The sequence below is a fragment of the Danio rerio genome, chromosome 21 (genome assembly GCF_049306965.1).
Source record: "Danio rerio strain Tuebingen ecotype United States chromosome 21, GRCz12tu, whole genome shotgun sequence".
Classification (NCBI taxonomy): domain Eukaryota; kingdom Metazoa; phylum Chordata; class Actinopteri; order Cypriniformes; family Danionidae; genus Danio; species Danio rerio.
Window position 1 is genome coordinate 47,042,220 of NC_133196.1, and position 21,882 is coordinate 47,064,101.

The window sequence follows — 21,882 nt, forward strand, 5'->3', positions numbered from 1 at the left end:
GAGAATTAGAGAATGGCGGACGCCGTCTTTTATCAGGAGTTTGTTCACATTCAGACACATCACTGTGCTGCTGTGTTTGCCTAAATCCTCCAGATTACAAGCAGGGCTAATGGTTAAAATAGACGGGTCAGGAGACCTGCTGCACTGAGTCTGCTGGATACGGGGATTGAGGGAGAATCCTCATTTATAGTGTTTACATGAACACACTTATCTTTATAATGATATAAATTGTGGTTATGTGTATATGAAATTACGAATAACAAATGTAGCAGGGCATTAAATCACTGTTTATTTCTTTGCATTTTAACTTTGTAAACTATAAACTCATGCGTCTCCTCACGGTTTGTCTCATTTTGTGAGCTAGCTTCGTTCGCTCACGTTCTCCCCTGCTGGCCACGCCCACTCCTGCCCGATGCTCGCGGAGCTCCGCCCATTAATCATGCATCTTTTGAAAAAATTCTGAAGTAGACTTTAACCGAAAGTGGGGGGTGTCATGACCCTTTAATGGTTCACGTGTCTTTTGATCCTCAACTCGTAACTCGTTTGTTTATTACACAAATGAGGGTTATTATGAATAATCACTAAACACTGCGTTTTGACATCTATTTGACCATTAAAGCGCTCGCATTAAGATGACTGTAGATGTCTGTGCCTCGTCCATTTAGCGAGGTGCGTGCGGTCAGCAGAGGTGCGCAATGCGGCGCCAGGCGCAAGTATAATTCAGCTTCAGTGTGCGAATGAGACCGAATGCTGACCGGCCGCATGCTTCTGGCTTTGTGCGCGTGCCGCACACACATAAGCATGCGGTCTTTCGCGCTTTTAGGAGCAACAGCTGGAAAGGGGGCGGTATATGATGCAATAATCGTTTATCTCGATTAATGCTTTTTCATAATCGTTTAAAGCCGAAATCGGATTTTCGATTAATTGCACAGCCCTAGTAAGTTCTAACGAATGAATGAATAAAATCTGTATCATTTGGTTTTGTATCCAAATTAGCACATTGTTCACACTGCAAGTATTTTGATATGTTTCAGAAAAGAGCAAGATTGTTTTCCTCAAGATGAGAATGAAGCCTCTGTCGTGTCCAATGAAGAAGTTTCTCTCAGTCATGGAGTCACTACAGATCCCAGTCTGTGGATTTCTGCCATCGAGATAAGTGAGGAAGAGCCAAAAATCTGTCCGTCTACTGAAACTACAACATTTGGTGAACCTCAAAATCCACCGCCTGCCTCATCTGCTGAAAACCACGAACCCACATCCATCCCAAATCATGCTGAAATCCAGGAGGTTTTGGAGTCTGTAGGGGAACCTGAGGAAGACGATGTGAAAAGTGATGAAGATGACCCTAAAAACAACACTGAAGGGAATTTGCTGGAGTGGGAGGTTCTGGTTCAGGAAGTGGTCTCAGCCGACCAATCGTTAGCTCGCACGCTTTTTCCGGTAGCCAATAGGAAGACGGCACTGATGCTGATGGAGCAGCTGCTGTCTGAGGATACTCTTCTGATGGAGGAGCACTACAAGAACAAACACCAGCAGATGCTTCACAACCCAGAGAAGGACACACACTGGTAAGAGCTGTGCGGGACATTTGACTATGAACCCTTTTCACATTTGCTGCCATTTCTTAGTAGCAAAAGTCATCAAAGTTGGTAAGCTTAGAGCGCAGGCAATGGGAGAAGACAACAAATCCTTTTTACACTCCTATTTGCTGAAATAATAAAAGAAAAACCCCATGATAGTGTTATCAAGACTTTCAGAAAAAGAAAAACGATAGTGTAAGACTGATAATGGCAGCCAGATGAGAGAATAAGGTCAGATTTACTGTCCCGCTTCCATACACTCTGCATTAGAAACACCTTAAACGAGCAGTAATTGATGCAATTTTTTGTAATTTGATGCAAATAATGATATATTGCATACATGAATACATATAAACTCACTGGCCACTTTATTAGGTACGCCTTACTAGTACCGGGTTGGACACTTTTGCCTTCAGAACTGCCTTAATCCTTCATGGCATAGATTCACCAAGGTACTGGTAATATTCCTCAGAGATTTTGACATGATTATTGACATGATAGCATCACGCAGTTGCTGCAGATTTTTCAGCTGCACATAGATGATGCCAATCTCCTGTTCCACCACATCCCAAAGGTGCTCTATTGGATTGAGATCTGGAGACTGTGGAGGCCATTTGAGTAAAGTGAACAGTGAAGACTGCCGTTGACACGATGCTCAATTTGTACTAATGGGCCCAAAGTGTGCCAAGAAAATCTCCCCCACACCATTACACCACCACCACCAGCCTGATCCGTTGATACAAGGCAGGATGGATCTATGCTTTCATGTTGTTAAGGCCAAATTCTGACCCGACCATCCGAATGCGTTAGCAGAAATGGAGACTCATCAGAGCAGGCAACGTTTCTCCAATCTTCTATTGTCCAGTTTTGGTGAGTCTGTGTGAATTGTAGCCTCAGTTTCCTGTTCTTAGCTGACAGGAGCGGCACCCGGTGTGGTCTTCTGCTGCTGTAGCCCATCCGCTGAAGGTTGTGTGTTCAGAGATGCTCTTCTGCAGACCTCGGTTGTAAAGAGTGGTTGCTCGCTTTAAACTGCAGCAGATCGTCTTGACCATGTCTCTACATGCCTAAATGCATTGAGTTGCTGCCATGTGATTGGCTGATTAGAAATTTACGTTAACAAGCAGTTTGACTGGTGTACCTAATAAAGTGACCGGTGAGCGTAAATGTTCATATGTTTGAACATTAAGATGCTGATGACCATATCATGAAAGTCTTGTGAAAAGGGTCCATACACACATCTTATTAATTTAACTGTATGTTTTACTTAGCATTTTTTGTTTGTTTTTAAAGCTCTGAGATGCCTGTTGGTGATGATCTACCAAAACATCTGTCATCTGTGAACAAAAACTCTGCTATCAAATACCAAAAAGATGTACAGTGCAACACTGAAATGGATATCGTCAGTAAAAAGGTACTGTTAACACTGGGAATGATAACAATGAATAAATAAATAAATGAAATAAATAAATATGTAATTAAAATTAGACTAACTAAATGTAAATAAATAACAAATGCAAAACATATTTAAAAATTTCAATAAATTAAATTAAAACTAAAATAGAAAATAAAATGAAAATTAAATTAATTTAAAACAAAAATATATATAATTAAACTAAATACAATTACAATAAAAATACATTTAAAAGCAAATAAATAAATAAATCTAAATGGTTTATTAAATTTAATCAAACCAGCTAAATAAGTAGATAAAATGTATGAACAAATACCCCAAAAAATGTAAATAAAAATACAATACAACTAAAACATACAAAAATTAACAATTAATTAAAATAACTAAATAAATAAATATAATTACAATAAAAATGCATTTAAAAACCAACAAATAAATAAAAATTTAAAAAGATATAAAAGATAAATAAATTAAATAAATATCTCATAAATTTATACTAAATAAAATAAATAAACTAAATAAATGAGTAAATTTTTAAAATACAAAACACATAAAAATAACATTTATTTAAAACTAAAATTGAAAATAAAACAAAAATACAAAAAATAAAATAAATAAATCATTTATTTATTAAGTGCAATCAAATTAGCTAAATGAGTAAATTAAAATTGTAAAATAAAAACACATAAATGAAAAATACAATTACAAACAAACAATAAAATAAAACAATAAAAATAAAATAAAATAATTGTCACCCCGGTTATGATGAGGCCACTAATAGGGGGCCGAAAAATGACTCAACTGTATTATAATTTTTTTTTTTTTTTTTTTTAAATGACAAATATATTATTAAAATCACTTTAGCAAGCCTAATTTCATTGTATGAATATAATGAAAACCATCCCTTCATGCATTTCTTTTAAATCTTGATATAATAGTCTTCATATAATTTAGTTTACTTAAATAATTTACAACTTTTTATGCTTCTGTGGGGTTCAGTCCCATATACAGGAGAATCTGTGTTTCGCCAGGTTGTGAAAATAATCATATTCAGTTATTGAAATCCAAATGTGGTCCCACAGCAGAGATGTTTTGCACACAACTAATATTTTGTGTTTTTTCAAAAGTCATGGCATGACATCAAGATTTGCAGAAGATTTTGGCAACAGACCCGCCGCTCTCTGTGTACACATAAAATAATGATGCTTTCTAAAGTTCTTTAAAAGACGGATTACCGTGTGTGTATTGAATAAAGGATAACAGCGAAGACTTCGCTTCCCATGACCTTGACACTAAGATGACTTTCTGCAGAAAATATGGATGAAACTAGTTTAAATCAAGTTGATTTGACAGAGGAATTAATTTACTGTATGTTATAGGCACACACAAAAATGTCAGCATAGCAGTGTTGCATAGGTTTTTGTCAATTTGTTGCTGAAACTTTTTGTTTTCATCCTTTACAATCTCAATTGGTGTATGTTTGCATGTTTTTGTGACCGTGTTTGTGTACACGTGATTCTGTGTGCAAATATTGCATGTTTTTGTCTGTGTGCATGTTTTTGTTTCTGTGTGTGTTTTTGCATGTTTTTGTTTCTGTGTGCATGTTTTTGCATGTTTTTGTCTGTGCGTGTTTTTGTTTGTGTGTGTGTTTTTGCATGTTTTTGTTTCTGTGTGCGTGTCTTTGCATGTTTTTGTTACTGTGTGCGTGTTTTTGCATGTTTTTGTTTCTGTGCGTGTTTTTGCATGTTTTTGTTTCTGTGTGTGTTTTTGCATGTTTTTGTTTCTGTGTGCGTGTCTTTGCATGTTTTTGTTTCTGTGTGCGTGTCTTTGTATGTTTTTGTGTGTGTTTTTGCATTTTTTTGTTTCTGTGTGCGTGTCTTTGCATGTTTTTGTTACTGTGTGCGTGTTTTTGCATGTTTTTGTTACTGTGTGCGTGTCTTTGCATGTTTTTGTTACTGTGTGCGTGTTTTTGCATGTTTTTGTTTCTGTGTGTGTCTGCATGTTTTTGTTTCTGTGTGCGTGTCTTTGTATGTTTTGGTTTCTGTGTGCGTGTCTTTGCATGTTTTTGTTACTGTGTGCGTGTTTTTGCATGTTTTTGTTACTGTGTGCGTGTTTTTGCATGTTTTTGTTTCTGTGTGTGTTTTTGCATGTTTTTGTTTCTGTGTGCGTGTCTTTGCATGTTTTTGTTTCTGTGTGCGTGTCTTTGTATGTTTTGGTTTCTGTGTGCGTGTCTTTGCATGTTTTTGTTTCTGTGTGCGTGTCTTTGTATGTTTTTGTTTCTGTGTGCGTGTCTTTGCATGTTTTTGTGTGTGTTTTTGCATGTTTTTGTTTCTCTGTGTGTTTTTGCATGTTTTTGTCTGTGTGCATGTTTGTGGGCACGTGTTTGTGAGTGTGTGTTTGTGTGTTTTTGTGTGTGTGTGTTTCTGTATGTATGTGTGTGTGTGTGTGTTTCTGTGTGCACGTTTTTGTCTGTGTGCATGTTTTTGTCTGTATGCGTGTTTGTGGACGCTTGTTTGTGTGTGTTTTTGTGTGTGTGCATGTTTTTGAGTGCATGTTTTTGTTTGTGTGTTCGTTTGTGTGTGTGTGTGTGTGTGTGTGTGTGTGTGTGTGTGTGTGTGTGTGTGTGTGTGTGTGTGTGTGTGTGTGTGTGTGTGTGTGTGTGTGTGTGTGTGCACGTGTTTGTGTGCTAATGTGAAAATGAAATTTATCTTTGTGCGTCTTTGTGTGTGCAAGTGTTTTTGGTTGCGCGTATTTGCACTTTTTGTGTGTCCACAAGTTTTTGTGTGCGTGCGTGTGCATGTTTGTGTGCGTATGTGTTTGTGTGTGCACGTTTCTGTCTGTGCATGTTTGTGCGTTTTTGTGTGTGTGTGTGTGCATGTTTGTGTGTGCATGTGTTTGAGTAAATTACCAATTGTTTATTTTTTAGGCTTGAACTAACCTTTAAATTAATACGGTGGAGCAGAATAATAATAATGATGAGAGTAAGTTGAATCTAATCTAAATCAGCATGTGCTCCGTGTTTGTCGTCATGCACAGAAGCAGCTCATGGCGCATATAAAGCATCAGTTGAAGAGTCTGGAGGACGTGCGCTCTGCCGTCCAGGCTGAGGAGAAGGCGAACGGTGCACGCGGAGAGGCCGTACAGGCGCTGGTAGGACTCTGCTGCATCCCAGCCGAGCTGGAGCGATACACACAGTTCATAGGAGACCTGGAGCGAGTGCTGAGTCTGCTGCTGTGCCTGTCCGCCCGGCTGGCCCGCGTACAAAATGCCCTCAGCACTGTGGACGACAGCATTGACGCCGAGGAGAAAGTAAGTAAATAAGCACCAGTCACAGGTTTTAAAATCATTCATTCATTCATTTTCTTGCAGCTAAGTGTCTTATTTATCAGCGGTTGCCACTATTCCAGCATGTTTTACACAACGTATGCCCTTCCATCTCCAACCCAGTACTAGGAAACACCCATACACACTCATTAACACACACTCATACACTGTGTGGTTTATTTAAAAACTAATTTCAAGAGGATCACGTGCTTATGACTGAACACAGCTGGTATCGCATCAGCTCCGCATATTTGCACCAATTAGATGAACACTGACACACTATAAACTACCAGAGCTTTCTACTCCAGTCATCTTCGTCTCCCCTTCCACCCCTACTCCTCCCCTTCTCTGATAGGGCAGCACGGTGGCTCAGTGGGTAGCACTGTTGCCTCACTGCAAGAGCTGGTTCGGCCCTCTTCGAGCCGGTTGGAGTTTCTGTGCAGAGTTTGCATGTTCTCCCTGTGTTCCACTCGGGCTTTCCACGGGTTCTCCAGTTTCCTCCCATCGTCCAAAGACATACACCATAAGTAAATTGACCGCTTCAAAATAACATCCTGAGGCAACTCTTAGGGTGCTTTCACACCTAGACTTTTGTATCTAAACCGGTCTCGTTTGCCCAGTTAGCGCGGTTCATTTGGCATAAGTGAATCCACTAATCGCGCTCAGATCCGCGCCAAAACAATCGCTCTGAGTTCGGTTGAATGAGGTGGTCTCGGCTCAATTGAAACAAACTGTGGAGTGGATCAATTGTAGTGAGAAAGCGATATGATCCGAGCCCGGTTGTATCACAGTGTTTTATGGATATGTAATAGGCATACGGCTATATAAATAGAGAATTATGAGTAGGGCGGGAGGACATTCCAGACATCCCAAGTCTCCCGGAAGTTTGGTTAGTCTCCTGCAAATGCACAGAGACTCCCGGGTGCCCGCAAACGAGTGATAATCTCCCGGAAATCGCACGTTTCCCTCCCGGTTCCTCAAATACATCATGCACCCTTCTCACCCCTCCCCACCGCATCCATGCATGACGACTGAGCGGGACACTGCAAAATAACCGTGAAACTGACCAATGGCAGGAGAGTTTACTCGCACATGACTTGTTTTAGCTCTTTTGGTCCGATTAGAATCTTTGCCGTCTGAAAGCGAACTGCACCAAGAGCAAAGAGCAACAATGGAACAATTTTAAGCCCTTTTTGAACAACTGAATCGATTCACAGGTGTGAAAGCACCCTTAGTCAGATATATCTCAGCAGTTTACAAGTAGGGGAGTTCTCGAGACCTACCTCAGCTAAAACTCTCCTTTCACCCGGGGAGGGAGCCCCGGGGTCAAGGATATTCTGAGCTCAGGGCTCTCTCCCGGGACAGCATGCCAAACAGGCTTTATAATTAATCATCAGCTTAGTGTGAACTCTTGAAGGCCAATTTAGTCCATCCAAGTCACCTATAGTGCATGTGTTTGGACTGTGGGGGAAATCAAAGCAGTATAGTATGTCTGGGCGTTAAAGATGAATCCAAAGATTTTCAAGAACGCTTCATTCCAGATGACTTTATTAATCAGTGATTTGAGTCATGTCAGAGATGTATGGATGCAGTCCTCCAAGCTCATGATGGAGTCAGACACAATATTCATTCTGTCTCCACTGCAGCAGGACTTTATATTCTATACTGGACATTATTTCTGTTCAGTGATGAGACTTTTGTCTAAGCAGAGTCAGATCTTACTGTCCTAATGAAATCAGTCAAAATCAAGGCATGATCATAATTTATTTTGGTAAATAAGTGTCATCTAGTAGCCTTTACCTTTCATATAGGCCACTTCTGATACCAAATGATCAACTAGAAGTCAAGTTATTATTCTTTGTTCCTAAAACTTGGATAGGCGACAAGACTTTTATCAGGTGGTGTATAACTGCAGGTTAACTATGTTGTTTTGGTCTGTTTTGTTTTTTCTTCATCCATATGAAGGAGATTAAAGCTTTCATTTAGTCTTTCACATGATGAACGAAAAACTGAAAACTTCCCATCACTAATGAGCATCACGTGTGAACGAGGTGTTTAAATGAGGTGTGTCTTTGTGTAGACAAATAGGAGGGGCACTAAAACACTGCAGGAAAACACACACACACACACACACACACACACACACACACACACACACACACACACTTACCGTGCAGAGCTTTTCATTTCCTGGAGACTGACAGTGAATGCTGTGTTTGTTGTGTTGATGGTGTGAACTAGGGATGCCACAGTTCTCAATATAATATTGAACAGTAGGGTATGAGCTCCACGGGTCAATACGCGCTTGTGAATTGCGGTTTTCTCGGTTTTGCATTTAAATAATTTGTGCGTGTTATATCTCCCCGAATTGACTGTGTGTGCCTCTAAATCCATAAGCTGAGATGAGGAAAATCCTCCCCGTGAGTAAGTATGCTCTAAAATTAGGAGGTGCTTAACCATCATTCAACACTTTAACATGGCGAGCGGCCGTGAAGTGAGGCTGAGGCAACAGTACAAGGAAGCGCCGGCGAAGTGAGGCAACAGCACGAAAAAGCGCCGGCGTCTTTCTAATCTGCAGTGTGAGAACATTTCGGTTTTGCCGGTAAGCATAATGCCAATAAAAGAAAAAATGGTGAACAAAAAATAACTGTGCAAGCATTGCTTTACACGTATAACCATGACTGCACATCTGCAGCATCATCACCCAGCAATATCACTGTCTGAAGCAGGAGAGCAGAGAAGGTAATAAAGCCCTCCAAATAGCAACAATCCCTCGCTAAATCTGTCAAGCAAACAAACCAAACTGGTTCAGAGAGACACATAAAATAACAAAGGCAGTGCGGGTGATTATTGCTGAAGATTTGCAGCCGTTTTCGGTGATTGTAGATGTGGGCTTCTGTCATCTTATAAAAGCACTCGATCTGCGTTACAGACTACAGTCTCGCATTTTTCAGCACCGAGATAATGAAGATGGTTTGTTTATGTTTACTGAAGTACAAATATGTTTATTTGAAATTGCCAATTTATCTTTATTAACTCCACATGTGTGCTTATTTTCAAAGTGTAGGATTTTATGTGTTCCCCAGTTTGTACATGGGCTACCAGCAGCTGTGAGATTTCAGTGTTCATATTTTTTATACAATACACTAGGAACTACTGTAGTTTTCTTGGCTTTTAAGTAAAACAAAATGAGTATTGCAATAAATAGTTTTTATTTTTTTCTCCTTTACTTCTTACTGCTTTTATTGCTTGTAGAATAAAAAAAACACACGTGTCAAGCCATGAGAACCGAACCGAAAGCCATGTTAAAAAACCGAGTTATGTATTGAACCGTGGGCTAACTGTATTGTGTAGTGTGAACTCTTCCTGACCGGTTCAGTTTCCGTGAGTTCTGTGATTTTGCTGCTCTCTTGTGGCAGATATTTGAACAACAGTAACAAATGTCCATGAACCCTAACACCAGTCAAGAGGGTCGTTTTTTTTATTTAAAGATTTATATGTTTTCTAAGTTTCTATTGATGTATGGTTTGGTAGGATTGTACAATATTTGGCCGAAATTCAATTATCTTAAAATCTGAATTCTGAGGGTTCAAAACATACCAAATATTGAATGACAAAGTTGGCTAAGTGAAGCACTTAGCAGTGCATATTACTAATAAAAAGGAAAGTTTTTATATATTTGTGCTGGGATAGTTACACAATGTCTTCATGGAACATGCTCTTAATATTCTTATGATTTGTGAAAGTGAATGCATACTTTTGACACATACAGTGTATATTAGGTTATTCCTACAGATATACATGTGCTAACTTAACTTAAGACTTGTTTTGTGCTAAAGGGTCGCTGTTGAGTCCCGGCTGGGCCAGTTGGCATTTCTGTGTGGAGTTTGCATGTTCTCCCCGTGTTGGTGTGGGTTTCCTGCAGGTGCTCCGGTTTCCCCCACAGTCCAAACAGATGCGCTATAGGCGAATTGAATAAAGTAAATTGGCTGTAGTGTATGAGAGTGTGAGAATGTACAGGTGTTTTCCAGTAATGGGTTGTGGCTGGAAGGGCTTCCGCTGCATAAAACATATGTTGGAATAGTTGGTGGTTCATTCTGCTGTGGCGACCCGTGAAATTGAGACTAAGCTGAAGGAAAATGAATGAATGAATGAATGTTCTTGTCAGTTGATGCTATTGATTTGTTGATAGCACAATTATTATTTACATTAGTATATACTCCAGACAAGTGGGGAAAATAAATAATATGTACTAGAATTATTTCCAAGGCGACACAGTGGCCCAGTAGGTAGTGCTGTCGCCTCACACCTAGAAGGCCGCTGGTTTGAGCCTCTGCTGGGTCAGTTGGCATTTCTGTGTGGAGTTTGCATGTTCTCCCTACGTTCACGTGGGTTTCCTCCGGGTGCTCCGGTTTCCTCCCACAGTCCAAAGGCATTCAGTACAGGTGAATTGGGTAGGCTAAATTATCCGTAGTGTATGAGTGTGAATGAGTGAGTGTGGATGTTTCCCAGTGATGGGTTCCAGCTGGGAGGGCATCCAGTGGATAAAAACGTGCTGGATAAGTTGGCGGTTCATTCCGCTGTGGCGACCCCGGATTAATAAAGGGACTAAGCTCACAAGAAAATGAATGAATAAATAAATAATTATTTCCAGTTATTTCTAAGGCTAGAATAATATAACATCTGGAATAAATTACATCTTAAAATATATTATAATAAACAAAAGATGTTTAAAAGGTCGAATTTCACAATATTTAGTACTTTAAAAAGATTCGCCAAAATTTTGTCAACCCTTAAATTGAATAATAGCATAGCTTATGGTAAAATCTAATTAATTACATAATTATTATCTTATTAATTATCATATTCCTTTTATCTTTTTAAAATATTTCCCAGATGATGTTTAACAGAGCAAGGAAATTTTCACAGTATTTGCTATAATATTGTTTCTTCTGGAGAAAGTCTTATTTGTTTTATTTTGGCTAGAAGAAAAGCAGTTTTTAATTTTTTAAACACCATTTTAGAGACAAAATTATTAGCCCCTGTTTTTGATAGTCTACAGAACAAACCATCATTACACAGAACCCTGCCTAGTTAACCTAATTAACCTAGTTTAGCCTGTATTATGTCTATTTCATCGCCGTCTGTTTTTAAGTCTAGGTTGAAATCTTACCTTTTTGATTTGGCATTTTATTAGTGAGAATTATTTGTTTTTACCTATATTAACTATTTGTGATAATTGTTTGTTTTAGCTATAATTTTATACTTGTTCTTTGTGATTTATTGTTCAGCACATTGGTCAACCTTTGGTTGTGTTTAATAGTGCTATATAAATAAAATTGACATTGACATTGACTTTAAATGTCACTTTAAGCTGTATAGAAGTGTCTTGAAAAATATCAAGTCAAATATTATGTGCTGTCAAAATGACAAAGATAAAATAAATCAGTTATTAGAGATGAGTTATTAAAACTATTATGTTTAGAAATGTGTTTTAAAAATCTGCTCTTTGTTAAACAGAAATTGAGGAAAAAAATAAACAGGGGGTGAATAATTTAGGGGGGCTAATAATTCTGACTTCAACTATACATACATACATGCATGCATACATACATACATACATATATATTTATTTATTTTTACATACATATAATATTTATTTTTAGCATCCAACATTACAGTTGTAATAAATTATTCATAGTTACAAATCAGTATCAATGTTTGTTTGTTTTTTTATTATTCTTTATTTCCAGCTGATGAACAATAAAAGCACTGACAGATCAAAATCTGAATAGTCATAATGTCACTTACATTTATTTGAGTGCTTCAAATGTACCTGAAAGCATAAAATAAACTGACTTGAATTTGTTTTTGGTCTTTAATGTTCCAATTCGTTTGTTGCAGTTACAGTTTTGAGGCCATCTAGTGGCCATAATCATGTTCTGTTCCTCCTCCAGAGGTCAGCAGCGACACTCATGTGTGCTCTGTTATGATGCTTTAACTCATCAGTGCATGCACTTAAAATCTATTAGTCATTCATTTTCCCTCGGCTTAATTTCAGAGGTCACCACAGCAGAATGAACCGCCAACTATTCCAGCATATGTTTTACTCAGCAGATGCCCTTCCAGCTGCAACCCAGCACTGGAAAACACCCAAACACACTCATTCACACTCAAACACTCTGGCCGATTTAGTTTATTCAGTTCACCTATAGCGCATGTGTTTGGATTGTGGGGGAAATCGGAGCACCAGGAGGAAACCCACGCCAACATGGAGCGAACATGCAAACTCAGAAATGCCAACTGGGACTCGAACCAGCGACCTTCTTGTTGTGAGGCGACAGTGCTAACCACTTAGCCACCGTGCCACCTTAAATCTATCACGTGGAGCAAAATAATGTTTGTAAATAATTATTGATAATTAAATTATTGATATTTTGCAATTAGCAGGCCATTTTGATTGGTTTTAAGGAGATAATCACTTAATTTTGACGTATTATGTCTGAAAACAAGACCGTATTTTTTGCTTGTCTGTAAAATGCTTCTTGATTTAAGGATTTTTATATTTTTGGACTGAAAACAGGACAAAAACTGTGAGTAAGAAGCATTTTTAGCAACGTGAATGCAAAAACTTGAGAAATTAGAGCGTCTGAAGAGCTGGATGAGCTGGTTTAGGTGTGGTTTACAAGAGTAAAAGATAAACTCAGCAGGATTTACTCTCCAGGAACAGGTTTGGACAGCCTTGCAGTGGCCAATCAGAGATGTTTAAAGGCACAATATGTACGATTTTGTCATTAAAAATGTAAACGGGTATTAGTTTTGCTCTCGTTATTGGAATACACCCAAAAGTTCTGTCATCACCTACTTTCCCTTCACTTAAGGGCTCGACAATAGGCACCGGTGCCAGCGTGTGAGATGTTCAGGACAGTACACAGGATGATAACAGGCCTAGTTGGGCAAGTGCTGCCTTGTCACTAGAGTTTGATTTGCCTGCGACTGTTTGTCAAGTGCGTGCAAATGCGGTCTTAGGATGCTTTCACACCTAGACGTTTGTTTCTCGTTTGCCCAGTTAGCGCGCTTCATTTGGCATATGTGAATCTCGCAATCAGATCCGCACCAAAACTTTCTAATACGTAAGTGAAAGCATGCTGAAATATTACCAAGTGCTGTTTATCCATTAGGAAAATTGAAAATTGACTATTTTTCCATATGTTAATCCTATAATATTTTGTATTAGGCCTGTTGTTTTGTTCATTTCTGCACTGACACCTCGAAAGAAAGGTCAACATTGATCTGCTTGATCTCCCTTCATCTGTTATTTCTTTCTGTAATTTAAACCTATAATATAAAGCTTTTTTAATTGATTGATTAATTCAATAGATAGATTTTTACAAAGCTTAATTGAAATGAGGCTATGAGAAAGTCTTACCTCTTTGGTTTATATTTGGTGACGACATATATACAGTTGAAGACAGAATTATTAGCCCCCCTGAATTATTCGCCCCTCTGTTTATTTTTTCCCCCAGTTTCTGTTTAACGTAGAGATTTCTTCAACACATAATAGTTTTAATAACTCATCTCTAATAACTGATTTATTATATCTTTGCCATGATGACTGTAAATAATATTAGACTAGATATTCTTCAAGACACTTCTATACAGCTTAAAGTGACATTTAAAGACTTAACCAGTTAAATTAAAATTCATTCAAATGTGAAAGTGTACCTTTTATTTTCTGGCTGGTTTAGCGTGCTGTAATTAATTTAGCTGGTTCCTGCACATGTCTGTAATCAAAGGAAAAAAGAAAAATGTCTCCACCATAATCTATGCAAAAGTTATTGTGTTCCAGCTGATGAGAGGTGCTGTACAAGCCACAGGGAGCGATCATTGTTTTCATATTTCACTGTTCTTTTGTCTGATCAAACATAATTCACTGTGTTTGGAGCACGTCAGACATATAAACCTATTACTTATGCACATCACCTCAAAAACAGAGGAGAATGGCCCTGAAGCGCACAGCATAAGGTAAGAGATGACAGCTGTCTGTGCTATCTGGGGCTGCTTATTGATCATAAATGTATTGTTTTCACTTCTGCGCCATGGAAACACCGAGATTCATTCGGCAACTGTTTGATATGTGAATTTAATTCAGTAAAAAGAACGCCAGAACCGTATGAGCACCGGCAAGAGCTTTCATTTGAGCTATAACGTGTACATATGTCATATGAAAAATATGAAAATAAACCAATGTTCAGCTCGGGTATCCAAAATACTGTGTATTTAAGTGTAAATAACTTTGGTACAGTAGAATAAACAACAAAGTGATGCATATGTGCATAAAATATAGATTCTACATTTTCAATCGAAACCACTTACAGGGGTCTGGTGCAACGCTAGCCCTTTAATTCTTAATGTGAAATTCGATGACGTTAGCGGGTCCGCAGAGTTAAACTAGGTTAATTAGGGTAACTAGGCAGGAAAGGCATTCGCTGCGTAAAACATATGCTGGAACAGTTGGTGGTTCATTCCGCTGTGGCGACACCTAATCAATAAGCAACTAAGCTAAAGGAAAATGAATGAATGAATGTTAGTCAGATTACTGAAATTAATTAATTAAACTAAGAAAAGTCCATCATCAGCTTGAGAATGAATAACTGAGATATCAATATCATCCCTGTTTACTTGCATCCGCAGCAATCTCTGGACAGCCGCTACCGTCTCCTGTGCAAACAGCGGGACGACGCCAAAGACTTGAAGGATAACCTCGACCGGCGGGAGCGCCTGGTGTCCGGCATCCTCTGCAAACAGCTGACGGACACACAGATGCAGGAGTACCGGCGCTTCATCCAGACCAAAGCCTCGCTCCTCATCCGACTCAAAGACCTGGACGAGAAGCAGCGTCTGGGAGAAGAGCAGCTGGAGGCTTTACTCTGCAGTTTACCTCTGTGAGGATGAAGGTGCCCGAGATAAACAGACTTCACTCCGCCTTCATATTTGGGTGTTATTTTATTTTGATGGTCCCATATTTGGACATCCAATAATCAATCTTAAAACCTTTTTGTTTATATTCACGTTTTTTTATTGCAAAAAGAGACATTTCACAGCAGCTGTTTTTACAGCAAATTCTCCAAATTAAATTCCCTAATCAGGGAAAGAAAACTAAAGCAGCACATCCTTTTACATCATAGGTCTCAAACTGGGTTCCTGGAGGGCCGCAGCTCTGCACAGCTTTGCTTCAACCCTAATCAAACACAGCTGATCCGACTAATCAAGGTGTTCAAGACCACCAGAGACTATTAAGCAGATGTGAGCTGGTTGGAGCTAAACTATGCAGAGCTGTGGCCCTCCAGGAATTGAGTTTGAGACCACTGCTTTACGTGATCTTCCATTAATACCAAAAATGTTTACAGAAGTAACCAGACCATTAGATAAGATCCTTAGCGTTTAGCCCTGTATAAGTCTAAAATTTCACTCAGATTGGTCTTAAAATGGTCTTAAGAAGTCTTAAGTTTGACTTGAAACCTGCAGAAACCCTGTTTAAGAAACTCTAACCTTACAGTCCACTAATACTCTTATTTATTTCTTATTCAGAGCTTTTGTCTCATTCTAGTCCGAATATCTGCAAACTCTTAAATCAAAAAGCAATTTCTAGAAAAGTTTAAATTATTGTCTTGTTTTCAGAAATAATAGGTGAGTTTCTCCTGAAAACGAGCAAAATAACCTGCCAATTAGAGTGAGGAATATACTCTTGAATACACTTTGAAATAAGACAACTTTACTTGCCACATTGGCAGATTATTTGAGCACAGGATCATTCTGAAAATGCACCCCGAGATACATTTCTGGAGAGCGTGAATTATGTAGCCAGAGCTATGTATGGCTGCATTTCATCTTTAAAATGAAGGTTTTTTTATTGCAAAAAAGATGCAATTTACAACAGCTGTTAGGCATTTTTACAGCAAATTCTCCAAATTAAATTCCCTAATCAGGGAAAGAAAACTAAAGCAGCACATCCTTTTACATCATAGGTCTCTAACTGGGTTCCTGGAGGTCCGCAGCTCTGCACAGCTTTGCTTCAACCCTAATCAAACACAGCTGATCCGACTAATCAAGGTGTTCAAGACCACCAGAGACTATTGAGCAGATGTGAGCTGGTTGGAGCTAAACTATGCAGAGCTGTGGCCCTCCAGGAATTGAGTTTGAGACCACTGCTTTACGTGATCTTCCATTAATACCAAAAATGTTTACAGAAGTAACCGTACCATTAGAAAAAATCCTTAGCATTTAGCCCTGTAAAAGTCTTAAATTTCACTCAGATTGGTCTTAAAATGGTCTTAAGAAGTCTTAAGTTTGACTTGAAACCTGCAGAAACCCTGTGTAAGACCCTCTAACCTTACAGTCCACTAATACTCTTATTTATTTCTTATTCAGAGCTTTTGTCTCATTCTAGTCTGAATATCTACAAACTCCTAAATCAAGAAGCAATTTCTAGAAAAGTTTAAATTATTGTCTTGTTTTCAGAAATAATAGGTGAGTTTCTCCTGAAAACGAGCAAAATAACCTGCCAATTAGAGTTAGGAATCTACTCTTGAATACACTTTGAAATAAGACAACTTTACTTGCCACATTGGCAGATTATTTGAGCACAGGATCATTCTGAAAATGCACCCCGAGATACATTTCTGGAGAGCGTGAATTATGTTGCCAGAGCTATGTATGGCTGCATTTCATCTTTAAAGTGAACGCTATGGGGTGGTATGATGTAGCCGACAGCTTTTGTTTCCTCTCGTGCTACCAACTGACCACTTACCGCTGTATGGACGGCTTTTCTGCTTAGTAGCTAGCTATGTGCGTCGGTGGACTTTAGATGCAGAGAGGAGTTCACCGTGATGGCAGGGATCAAGTCTGGCGAAAAACGGTTCCAGAGAGCAGGTAAGACAAAAACAAAAGGCAAAACATAGAATAAACAAATAACAGGGTGAGAATGTGGTAAAATCTAAAAAACGTGGTAAAAATCAGACGAGGACGTTTTTTTTTTTTCTGGAATGCTGTTGAAAACACAATCAGTCAGGTTTAGAGATGTGGGTGGGCGGGTCAATCAGTGCTTTTGAAAACACTATTGGTTGGGTTTAGGGAAGTGGGGGTTTGGGGATATCAGTCGGTCGACAGCGGCCTCTGGTGGATTTATGCAAGAACAACAACAATCTGGTGGATTTGAGAAAGCAAAACCTGCAAAAAACACCACCTGGGACATATTTGTCACTAGAGGTGTGAACCTATACTGGTCTCACGGTTCGGTTACGATTATCATGCCTTCGATTCGGTTCAATTCGATATCACGGTGCATTGACGATGCTTTCCATATACAGTGTTATATTTTAGGGGGGATATAACAAGCTGTCTGTATAAACACACAGACACACAGCACCACACTGTCTCTCATTCAAACACATACACAAACATAGACAGCACCAAACAAACAAACACACACACACACACACACACACTTAAGCCCTCGCAACAGGGAGAGCTCGCGCTGAGTGGAGCAGAAAAAAAAAAACGAAAAAAATAAGCACTTTTCCGACGGTCCCTTACTGAGAGCTCCTCTCAGCTCCTACCGGCTAAACACATATTGCGAGGGCTTAAACGGAGCAGTGCTCGTAATGTCGTGCAAAAAAAAAGAAAGACAGCTGTGAAACATAACCAGCTTTGTCTTTTTGTAGGAAACTCACTTTAGATCTTTTTAGGGTAAGAGGTTTTTGAGTTATTGCCGTCTATCACTGAATGTGTGTCAGGAAAATCAAAAACAAAACCAACTGAACTGTGCTCATTTCTGGCGCCCCCTGGATATACAGCACCCTTAGCATTTGCCTATGGTGCCTATGTCACGGACCGGTCCTGAGCGACAGAGCGCATAGGAGATAAATGACGTCAGTACATAATAACCGGTTATGATTATTACTAAACTGATACAGAATTGTCCGCGTCTGCATTGCGGTGCACCAAAGAAACAATTAATTTTGACACCCCTATTTTTCACTCTCTAGAAATGTATATAGGGGTACGCATCAATAATGAGCCTGACTTGGATTATTTTGCTTGTTTTAAGGAAAAACTCTCCTAATTTTGGCATATTATTTCTAAAAATAGGACAATTTTTTTTGCCTGTCTAAAAATGCTTCTTGAAGTAAGAAATTGTAGATATTTGGACTAGAAATAATACAAAAACAAGCATTTTTTGCAGTAGTTGCAATGTAACTTAAAACAGCTAAATGTGTTAAAAGGATCATCAAAATAAAGCGATACCGATATTTGTGCTCTGCGGTTGTATAAAGCTGACTTTCATGACCATGGAAAGCTTTAATATGTAAGAAAGTTGACATAGAAATGCGCCCTATCCAGTGTGCATCAAAGCTCACGCTGAAATCACCACCAAAAACAACACAAAGCAGTGGAAATAAGCACTTTGAAGATGAACTGCACATACTCCATAGGAACAATACACATGGATGATGTTTATTCCTTTCGATTTCAGGGTTTCGTGATTGTGTTGACGCTGGAACTTTTTCGTTTGTGCCTTTTCGTCCTGTTGATTTCATCATGTTGAATGTATTTGAGTACTTCAGAAGAGCTGTTTTCAGATTTGAAGAGTGTTTGGTGGTGAGCAGTTTTTAACACTTGCATTTTTTTATATAGAAGCACTTTTTAGTCACTTTTACACTCCAAAAATACGTTTCGCTGCTTGTTTAAGCTACTTATTTAAAATAAGCTGAATCAACACTATTCTTGAGTTTATGTTTAATCCACCTAAATTTGTTTAAACAGTTAAATTAATTTGTGGTGGAAAAATGAAGGAATTGAGTGGAACCCAGCATTTCTTACAGTGTAGTTCAAAAAACAGTCACGTTTTTCATAGAAAAGAGAAAATTACGTAAATTCCCTCAATATAAACTGTGAGATATAAACAGAATTTTATGTTCGGATTAGCATCTTCGTTTAACATAACTCACATTTGAATGTTTTCGAAAACCCAAACCTTAAGGAAAGTTCTGCCTTTGTTTGCGTAACCAAGAAAAATAAAATACGTTCATTAAAGAACATTTGAAAAACATTTCCACTAGTTAACGGTAGTTTGTTAGCTGGGTAGCATCTCAAATTTGTATATACGTAAATCGCATTAGCTTTTTTGCTAATCAACATAACTCGCATTCGAATGATTTTGAAAACCCAAACCTTAAGAAAAGTTTTGCTTTTGTTTTTGTGTAGCCAAGAAAAAGAAAATGTTCATTAGAGAACATTCGGAAAAACATTTCTGCTTATTAACTGGAATTTTATTAGCCAGGTATCACATCGAATTTATATATAAATTCAATTAGCATTTTTGCTAATCAACATAACTCGCATTCGAATGTTTTCAAAAACCCAAACCTTAAGCAAAGTTCTGATGTATGTAATGTTTGCGTATCCAAGAAAAAAGAAAATGCGTCCATCAAAGAACATTTGAAAAAAAATTTCGTTAGTTAATGGGAATTTGCTAGCTGGGTAGCAACTCAGATTTGTACATAATTCGGATAAGCATCTTCGTTCAACATAACTCGTATTTGATTGTTTTCGATTACCCAAACTCTAAGGAAAGTTCTGCCGTATTTAATGTTTGCGTAACCAGGAAAAGGAAATACGTTAATTAGCGAACATTCGGAAAAACATTTCTGCTTGTTAACTGGAATTTGTTTGCTAGGTATCAACTCGAATTTGTATATAAATTTTCATTAGCATTTTTGCTAATCAACATAACTCGCATTCGAATGATTTCAAAAACCCAAACCTTAAGGACAGTTCTGCCGTATTTAATGTTTGCGTAACCAATAAAAGGATACACGTTCATTAAAGAACATTCAGCAAAACATTTTTGCTAATTAACAGGAATTTGTGAGCTGGGTAGCAACTCAAATTTCTATATAAAACGCATTAGCTTCTTCATTAAACGTAACCAAGTCGTAGCACTCACTCTGGTCTCCCGGGCGCTGCAAAGGTTGGTGAAATTCCAAATTGAACCAAAACAAATGATTACAATTGGCTTAGGATCGGCGATGAAAATTTGGCAAATGCAACCAGCAGAACCTGGGAATTAAAAAAAAAAAAAAAACGTAACTCCCATTTAAATGTTTTCGAAAATCCCAAACTATAGCCTTAAGGAAAGTTCTGGCGTATTTATTTCACGAACATCATCATTTCTGTCCAATTATATTACTTTGATATAGCAAGTTTCTATGCTTTTTCTTACTTTTTATTTTTATATATATTTTGTAATCTCTTATTCCTAAAATCAACCAAATATCAACATCATTTGATGTCGCTTTTAGACATCAAAATAACGTTGTCCTTAGACATTGAATTTTGGTCACTCGACATTATGACCTAAATCTAACATCTAATATTAATCTAATATTAATATTAAAACAATCTAATATTAATGTCTTGTGATGGTGTGTGCCTACTGGGTGTCAAACTCAACCCAATTCAATTAGAATTTCAGTGTGTTAATAAGTCTAACACTCAGCCACCAAATACTTCACAATTTCATCAACATTTCTACATGAATATTTGCTGTTTTTGAAGTCTTTTCTCTGTTCTTATTCGCTGGAGTCGCCTTGTTTTTACACAGAAATCCCTCCCTATGATATAGCTGATGTTGTAAAAGTGTCGAGTCCTGTTCCCCTTTGTCTATCTGATCATTTGGACGATGTTCTTCTCTGTGAATGAGCTGTTGTTTGTGTCTGTGTGCCGTGAAATAAATGCTGAGTGCCGTTTTTGTCTTGCTGCCATCTTGTTCTTTTCTTTGTATTGTTTGTTTGTTTGTTTGTTTGTTTGTTTGGGGTTTTTTCTGTTCTTGTCAGTGGATTTGCATAAATATGTTTGTTTTAATGTGATTAAAGTATGTAAATAGATTCTTGTTACTGCGTGTTTAGCGTTTGTTCCTATTACAACCAATTTGGTGGTATTTAAGGTTAAGCTTCTTTTTTTAATGCCAATAAACTGATGATTGTGAAAAGCGAAATGCGGTTATACACTAAGAAAGTGATTATTTATTTACTTCTTTTTATTTTATATGATTTATTATTTTTATTATATGATTATGACCGTATTTAAAATATAAGGATGCATTCTAGATGTTAGCTAGATGTTGAATTTTGGTTAGTTAATGCCACAACCTAAAACCAACCAAATATCAACGTCAGCTGAAGTAAGACTTTGACGTTGTATAGACGTCACATTATGATGTCAAGATGATGTTGGGTTTTGGTTAATGTCACAACCTAAAACCAACCAAATATCAACGTCAGCTGACATCAGTATAAGACATTAAATTGGCGTTGGTTTGAGATGTTGGATGTTGGTTAGTTAATGTCACAACCTAAAACCAACCAAAAATCAACATCAGCTAACAACAGTATTTGACGTTAAATTGATGTTGGTTTGAGATGTTTACTAGACGTTGAATTTTGGTAAGTTAATTTCACAACCTAAAACCAACCAAAAATCTGTTTACTGAAGTAAGACTTTGAC

At 37.9% G+C, this 21,882-nt stretch overlaps 1 protein-coding gene across 1 annotated transcript in view; it reads left to right on the forward strand.

Annotated features, from left to right (window-relative positions):
• Positions 1-21,270, forward strand: part of shroom1 (shroom family member 1) — a 63,127-nt gene extending 41,857 nt beyond the window's left edge. The window contains exons 5-8 of the mRNA XM_682698.11: positions 1,035-1,568; positions 2,871-2,991; positions 6,028-6,300; positions 15,010-21,270. Of these exons, the coding sequence (XP_687790.6) occupies positions 1,035-1,568; positions 2,871-2,991; positions 6,028-6,300; positions 15,010-15,264 (1,183 nt within the window). The 3' untranslated portion in view covers positions 15,265-21,270. The remainder of the gene's footprint in view (positions 1-1,034; positions 1,569-2,870; positions 2,992-6,027; positions 6,301-15,009) is intronic.
• Positions 21,271-21,882: the final 612 nt, after the last annotated feature.